This window comes from Callorhinus ursinus, unplaced genomic scaffold (assembly GCF_003265705.2).
Source record: "Callorhinus ursinus isolate GAN/ISIS: 27379988/994484 unplaced genomic scaffold, GSC_fseal_2.0 scaffold38, whole genome shotgun sequence".
Taxonomy (NCBI): Eukaryota; Metazoa; Chordata; class Mammalia; order Carnivora; family Otariidae; genus Callorhinus; species Callorhinus ursinus.
The window spans coordinates 14051037-14059413 of NW_027397100.1; the positions used below are offsets into that span (position 1 = coordinate 14051037).

The window sequence follows — 8377 nt, forward strand, 5'->3', positions numbered from 1 at the left end:
TCCCCCATTTATACTTCCCCTTCAGTTTATCTTCTCCATCTTTTCTTTGATCATCATTGTCTTTCCCTTCTCTTTTGTTAGTCCTTGATGCCTAGTATGGGATTGGATATGCAGTAAGTACTACTGACAGAGGGGGACACTCTACTCTCAGGAGGATAAAGACAAATGTTTAAGAAAGGGCTCCTTATAACTATGTATTAGTTTTCTGATTGCTTGCTTGATTCATTCACTCATTCAAATTTGTCTCACACAAAATGTCAACTACCTCTAATTTGTCTTTGTTTCCTTCTGGGAAGGAAAGCCCACTATGACATGGGTGCCGCTGGCAAATCTCCCATACTTACACAGAATGCCCGGCTGAGATATGTGATACATGTTATCCTTCTGCCTGGCTGACCCCAGGTATGTCTCATCCTTTTTAGTTCACTGCACACAACCCTGGCCCATTTCCAAAACTAATAAAGGCAGGGCATTGCTCTGCTGCAGTGATCTCTGTTCGGTCCTCTGCAGCACAGCCCTCCATTCTCTCAGGACATGTCAGTCATGAAGCCCTATTTAGTGACCATTTCCATCCTTCTGATCCTGGTTCGTAAGACTCCAGGTAACTCAGGCCTCTCTCAAAGGTTCTGGGGTCTTGCATGTGGTATTGTTATTTTGTTGACCTCTGAGATGACTCCCACTCACATACCATAGACACTACCTATGGTCTTTCTGGTCTCAGATAGGTTGTGAATGTTATTCCCATGGTCCATCTCATGTCAAGATCATGGCAAGTTCTTCCCTGCCAAGACAAATTTAAGAGACTTGCTCCGGCTATTCCTGGCATAGTGGAATATTGAAGCATGAAGCATTTTAGGTGGTACTGTCGATGGGAGGGGAGCTTGATGCATGTATTAGATGTGAGAGATTGGATCCAAGTTGGGGAGCTATTAGAGGAATCAATGGTAGTTTGGGAGAGTGAGTTGTGGGGGGGATGGTATATGACTTTAGAGAGAGAGAGTAATATTAGAAAAATGAGTGGGCATGAGGTGAGGGTGAGCAATTCTGTTTATAGCACTGGGCTGGACTGATCTTCTGGTGTAGTCTGGAGAGGGAATGGTATTTTTGTGGAATGGAACTGGAGGTGGAGTTGTGTAGAGCTGAGAGTTAGGGTGAAGGTGGTGGTTGGGCTGTGTTTTGGATGGATGCTGTGAATTGGGGATGGGTGGCTTGGCTAGTGTCATGTTTGTGTTAAATTTTATAACTGAGCCTTAGGTGGTTAGAGAACAGATGAGGCTGCGAGTTGGAGTTAGGTGTTTGGTTTAAGTAGGTGTATTATCAAGCGGGGCACATGCGGGGTTTATCTGGGCTAGGGTTGGCGTAGCCTGAGTTTGGGGGTAATTAAGCTTGAGAAAGACAGTTTCATTCATCACAGCAGAGCTGTGACTATTGAAGTGGGGAGAATGAATGCTGCATGAAAAATATCTGGTAATGTTTTCAAATTCTTTTTTTTTCTTTCAAGATTTCTTTTATTTATTCATTTGAGACACAGAGATACAGAGAGAGGGAGAGAGAGAGAGCATGAGCTGGGGGAGAAGCAGAGGGAGGGGGAGAAGTGGACTCCCTGCGGAGCAGGGAGCCCGATGCGGGGCTTGATCCCAGGACCCTGGGATCATGATCTGAGCCCCAAGGCAGACGCTTAACCATCTGAGCCTCCCGGGCGCCCCTGTTTTCAAATTCTTAAAAAAGTTTCTTGAGTATGATTTTCAGGGGCACTGAAAAGCAATACATATAACTGTAGGCAGCGAGGAAAGATGAAATCAGGAAGCTGGAACGTCCTCAAGTGTCTCTCCTCAAACCTTGGCAAGTGCAGAGAGACATGGGAGTGGTCTCATCCCAGCCCTACAGAGAACTAAGGTTGTCTCTCCTTCCTTGGGACTGAGTTCAGAGTCACTGTGTTCTCCTCTTTCCCTTTCTCTTCCCTCTTATTCCTCCTTCCCCTTCCCATCCTCTTCCTACTTCACTTTCTCCTACCCCTTATTTCTTACCCTGTCTCATCCTCTTTACTTGCGAGACACTTGTTCTCATTCAGTGAAGTTCAGTTTCCACGTTGGAGCAGTGGTAGAAACCAGTGGGTTTGCAAATAACGACAACAAAGGAAGACAGCATTCTATGCTTCAGAAGTTGTACATGGTGTTGCTCCCTTAATAACCATTCAATACTTTCACCTGGCAGAATTAATGGGCAAGAACTGTTCTGGACAACCTTTTTAAGGATAATCAAAGTCATTTTTTCCTTTCATCACTCCAAACATGGGCTTAGAAAATTCAACTGTTTGAAAGCCAAGACTCTGTCTTTTAAATCTAGGTATTCCTGGTGCTGAGGTGAGTGCTTTTCACAGAACAGGTTTTAGTAAACATTTATTGAATGAGTGAATATATAAATGACTTATGCCTAAAACATATATATGGGTAGGAAGAACCTCAAGTTAGGTAGGGAAGGACCATGTTTGGGATGCACAGGTGGCAGAGAAATCATGTGTTACATTGCTTTTGGCTTTGGATGGGACTATTAGAGTATAGAGCATACGTTCTGTTTTTCGATTTATGATATTTTAATTTGCTCTTAATACAAGTCCAAAGTGGGAAATGAGCTGGGCAATGTCTACAGGTCAATGTGAGAAAGTCAGGCAGGGTTATGGCTCTCACTCCAGGCAGGAACCAATGCATATATTCTGGGACACTTGTGCAAAGCACATTTGCTGTGGCCTCTCCTCAGACCTATCAAATCAAAATCTCTAGAGACTTGATGTGAGTATACTTAACAAGTCTTCAGGTTATTATAAAGCATGACACATCTTATTAACAGCCTTTTTCACAAACACAGTTGAGATTTTATGATTTGGTGCAACCTTTCTCATTCCCATTTCTCACATTGGGAGACTGGGTACAGAATACAAAAGGTCAGAGGCAAAGCCGATATTTAAAAGTAGGTCTCAAAATACAGAGAGAGCCCAGATGTCCATTGACAGATGAATGGATAAAGAAGATGTGGTGTATACACAATGGAATATTACTCAGCCATCAAAAAGAATGATATCTTGCCATTTGCAACAACATGGATGGAACTAGAGGGTATTATGCTAAGCGAAATAAGTCAATCAGAGAAAGACAAATACCATATGGATTTCACTTGTCTGGAATTTAAGAAACAAAACAGATGAACATAGGGGAGTGGATGGAAGAATAAAATAAGATGGAAACAGAGAGGGAGACAAACCACAAGAGACTCAACTCTAGGAAACAAACTGAGGGTTTCTGGAGGGGAGGTGGGTGGGTAGATAAGGTAACTGGGTGGTGGGCATTAAGGATGGCACTTGAAGTAATGAGCACTGGGTGTTGTATGCAACTGATAAATCACTAAATTCTCCCCTGAAAGGAATAATACAGTATATGTTAATTAAATTGAACTTAAATAAATTTTTTTTAAAAAAAGAATTTAAAAAATAAATTAAAAGGACATACATACATACATACATACATAAAATCAAAGCAGGCCTCTGACTTCAATTTGGAGATGGAGGGATGGTCAAAGGTGATGTTAATTTGATGTGGGTATTAGTTTGTAGTGATGCAGAACAATACAGGGTTAGAACAGCTGCAGGATTGAGAAACTAGAACTATCTACAACAAAACCTTTGTTTATTTATTTAGCCACAGTAAACAGAATCCTCCTGGGCCTGCCTTGACCTGTTTTCTCTATGGAGAGAGTGAGAGAAAGGTCAGCTTGCCTGATTCTCATTCCTGGTATCTATATTCCTATCCATCCTCTGGTGACTACAAAGAGAAGATCTTGGGTGCCCTGGCTTCCATCCACTGTATTTGGGAGAAAATGAAAGTCCACCAGTTCAAATGTTAGCCAGAAGAGTATGGGTGTCACTCTAGCGCGGCCCCCTGAAGACCTCCTCCTTTTTTAAGTAGGATGGTGCCAAAGAGAGAGAGGATCCATGATGAGGGTGAGGATTAAAGTAGGAAACACAGCAGTATCATGACGTTGGAACATGGATGAAGGGGTACCATTTTTTACCTCCTTGCTCTGGTTAATCAGCAGGCTGGCTGATGTAGCAGCAATTGAGTGCCTTCTCTGGGCTGGAATGCCAATTTCTGGGGCAGTTCATATACATACCAGTGCCCAAATGCTATGGGATGTCTACCATTAAGGCATTTTCTTCTGTACTTTCTTTCCCCTCACGTTCTCTGACTTCATCTAAACTTGGGCCATTTTACATTCTTTCGTAAAAAAATTATCAAAATGTTCTTTTTCTATGCAGGAAATTATGTCAGACTTGCTTGTCCAGTTTTTATTAATGTGGGTGGGCTTTGGGGCCCTCTGCATGCTTAGCACTGAGTACATGGCCTGGCACAGAGTGAGTGTCGATGAATGGGTGTGAAATGAGGGGATGGCTGGAAAAGGTCCTGCAGGGCTAAGCTATGGATTTTGGACTTCTACTGAGAGCTGAGAAAGTTCTTACACCTGAAGACACGCAGGAAGATGCCACTCTGTCCTAGAAATCCTATCATATAGAGAGGCAACATGACACAGAGAGGAAAGCGAATGGGCTTAATATCATATAGAGAAGAAATTGATTCCTACGATGGTCAAGTACAAGCTATGGACATGTGGACAGAACAAGAGTTCTCTTTGAGCCTCAGTATCTTCATCTAAATAACAGAACATCTAAAGAACAATAGGCTTTTATGAAGGTTCAATGAGATATCATTTGTAAAATGCCTGACACATAGTTGATGTTGGGCATGCAACAGTGATTGTTAGTATTATTTTCTTTGGCTCCTTTGTCTTTGAAAGTTCCAATAGGTAACTAATACTATTGATGACTAGTATTTACAGAAGGCTGACTAAATGTAAGGAACTTTGTCATTGGGGTATTTTCAGCTGAAGAACCTATAATATACACACGCACATATCTGGATGATTGATATATAGCTATCAATACTCATGAATGGGTTTTAGTCATATGTGGCAAGTGTGTGGTAGAAGTCTGTATGTGAGCACATGTGTATATGCTCAATTTGTGTGAATGTGGACATGTGCATATGGGCCTGTGTGTGCACACCAGTGTGCTGCACATGTACATGCGGTATCGGTTTCTGTGGGGCCAATGTATAAACATGAGTGGTGCATGTTTGCTCGAATGTTTTGAAGTACAAAGGCATGCAGGGGCTGAAATATGTGTGCCCTGCCTCAGCGTGGAGTCTGGCTGTCTGTGATAGAGCTCTGTGTGAGGAGCACACATCTGTATGGGCACTTGAAAACGTCCAAAATGTGCTCACAGGAGCAGCTCTTGAAGCCCTGGACCCTCAGGAAAAGACTTTCATATCAACAACACTGCCTAATATTTCATTATTTCTTATTATGCACCAGATACTCTTCTGAGCATACTCTATATGCTAATCTAAGCATCACAAACGGTAAGGAGTTGGCTCTGTTATGACACCCATTGTGAAAATCATGCAGTGGTGGGCCAGAGAACCGAAGTAACTTGCTTAAGGGTGAGGAGCTATAGTGATGGAGCCCAGATTTGAACTGAGGTGGTTTTGACTCCAGATCCTGTTAAGATTCTCAGGGCTTGTTCTCTTTAAATCATGCTTCTCCAGTCCTATTATCACTGCTGCAAGGAAACTAAACATGGCTATGTTTTCCCCAGGTGGCCTGTTCAGATCCCAGTATGGCAAGAGCCAAGAGCCCTGGATTCCATGCCAGCTTTACCATGGCATGTGCAGACATGCCTGCAGAAAAAATGAAACTCAATATTTAACCTGCCCAGATGATCAAAAGTGCTGCCTGAAATTTTCTGTGAAAATAGCCCGTTCTAACAATGTGAAGGATTATGACCCTGACTCCAACCTGTCAGTTACAAACACTTCAAGCTATTCTAAAATTTGAATAAGACCAACTTACCCCTCCTGGAATGATTCTTCCCTCATTCTGGAACACCCTCGCCATAAAAATACATTCCTTCTCATGTGTGTGTCTTTCATCTGTGAGCAGTCATCACTGGGCAGGGGAAAGTTAGGCTGGAACTGGGGAGCAACAGAGTATAGGAAAGGACCCTGGCCAAGAGAGTAAACAGGATGCTAGAATAGCTCGGTAGTGTTGAGGGTGCCAGGAAGGGACGAGATCACATTTCTGCTCTGCTTTGTTACCACCAGGAGGATTGTGATTCATTCTGGAAGCTGCAGAGTAGACGACAACTGGATTGAGTCTGGATGATCCCATGAATATATGGGGGAGATTGCTGAGTCCTCTGAGTAAACATTGTAGGATCAGGATCAGGACAAGAGGGTTGCCTCTGACATCTAGAGAACCATCCTGGTCTGTTTGGTATGATGTGGTGTCCTCAGGAAGAACCAGAACCATATGAAGGACTAGAATTGAGCATAGGAATTTACTGGACAAATTAGGGCAACATTTTCTAAGAGGTAGAGCCATTGGAAAGTGGACTAAACAGGCTTGTCCCTCAGCATTCTCCCAGTTTTGAGTCTGGAGGATCATTTCTGGGTGTGAGGCAGAGGTGTTTGTGGTTATGGTGTTAGAGAGGGATTTGGAACAGAAGCTGGACACTGTACTTGGTAAACTTTAAGATCCTTTCCTTCCTGAGAATTTAGGGATATTATTTTTCCACTCCAAACTTAGTCACAACTAATAGTTGACATGCTATGGAATTTTCATTGTGTTATGTATACTCCTCTTCCATGGCTAATGTTTCATTTCTTCCCCTCTTTGGATCCAGACTTCTAGAACCAGTGTTCCCAACTAAGTTATCTAAGTTCTAGATTCCTAATCTCACCCCAACTAAGAGAAATCTGATTTTTGTGCATATCACTTCACTGAAAAGGCCCTGGTTTTGCTCACCAATGCCTTCTTTGTTGAAAAACTCAAGCATTCTTCAGGTTTTACCATTTATTTTTATTTTTTTAAAAGATTTTATTTATTTATTTATTTATTTATTTGAGAGAGAGAAACAGCATGAGAGGGGAGAGGGCCAGAGGGAGAAGCAGGCTCCCTGCTGAGCCGGGAGCCCGATGTGGGACTCGATCCTAGAACTCCGGGATCATGACCTGAGCCGAAGGCAGTCGCTTAACTGACTGAGCCACCCAGGCGCCCCAGGTTTTACCATTTAACACTTTGCCTCTAGCCACCCTTTCAATACTGCTCACCTTCCTTGAAGCCTTTGTTATGTTTGCCTTAGCTTCTCTCTTGAGTATCCTTTCTTAGTAATTTTTGGGGTTTCTTCTTCTGTCACCTTCCCCATAATATTTCTTTGCCATTTCCCCTATTTTCTCTCTCTTTTTCACCATAGACACTTTACCTGCATTTCCCATTACGAGACAAATGACAATTTCAGCCCAGACCAATGGATCAAAGGCTATGCACTCACTAAATGACCAATTTATACAGTTGGATTTTAATTTTTATGGGACTTAGAAGTCTGGTGGGAAAATTTAATGATGTTTATATCTTTGAGATTCACTGACACTCAGTTGTATTTGTCAAACAGGGGATAGGGGCTTGGCAGAAGCTAGGTTTCAAGAAGGGACACAGAAATTTTCTGGCATAAGTAGCATGATTAGACGCAACTTTTAATATTTAGAAGATAGTATTGGTCCCAGGTTCAGCACAGTAGTTGAAATGTAATATTTCAGACTTTCTATTTTAGCAGTTATGTAGAGGGAAAATCATTGTGCAATTCTAGACTTAAAGCGCAGATTCCCATTTCCTTGGGCTTTGCATGTCTTCAAGAAAGAAGCATGGGGGCGCCTGGGTGGCTCAGTTGGTTAAGCGACTGCCTTCGGCTCAGGTCATGATCCTGGAGTCCCGGGATCGAGTCCCACATCGGGCTTCCTGCTCAGCGGGGAGTCTGCTTCTCCCTCTGACCCTCTTCCCTCTCGTGCTCTCTATCTCTCATTCTCTCTCTCTCTCAAATAAATAAATAAAATCTTTAAAAACAAAAAAAAAAGAAAGAAAGAAGCCTGAATGTGGTCAGAAGGGTTTGTTCCCTATTCCCCATCACTGCTCAGAAGCTGTGTGATCTTGGGCAAGTTCTGTATTTACATGTTCAACCCAGGCAATATCTCTGAGGCCCAGACTCACATACTGAATTATGTATTTGCTAGGTTAAGAGAACCTTTGGCTGATTACTCAGCCATCTCAGACTCAAATGTCCCAAACTGAATTCCAACTCTGTTTGTCTGGCTTTTCCCTTGTCTTCCCTTCTGAGTAATCAACACCTACAATTCATCCTGTTGCTTAATTCAGAAGCCTGGACTCATTCAAGATCCTCCAATTCATCTCAGCTCATCATGTCCAAACCATTAAA

At 42.5% G+C, this 8377-nt stretch overlaps 1 protein-coding gene across 1 annotated transcript; it reads left to right on the plus strand.

The window, feature by feature from the left end:
- The first annotated feature begins 534 nt into the window (after positions 1-534).
- Positions 535-5943, plus strand: DEFB116 (defensin beta 116). Its single transcript, XM_025876361.1, has 2 exons — positions 535-601; positions 5705-5943. Exons 1-2 carry the CDS (start codon positions 535-537, stop codon positions 5941-5943), a joined length of 306 nt encoding a protein of 101 aa, XP_025732146.1.
- The last annotated feature ends 2434 nt before the right edge of the window (positions 5944-8377 follow it).

What these genes read in the sequence shown, in the direction of transcription:
- DEFB116 (XM_025876361.1), top strand. Translation starts at nt 535, where the DNA reads ATGTCAGTCATGAAGCCCTATTTAGTGACCATTTCCATCCTTCTGATC. An exon ending in CCTGGTTCGTAAGACTCCAG is followed by an intron (nt 602 to 5,704) that starts GTAACTCAGGCC and finishes TGTTTTCCCCAG; the next exon opens with GTGGCCTGTTCAGATCCCAG.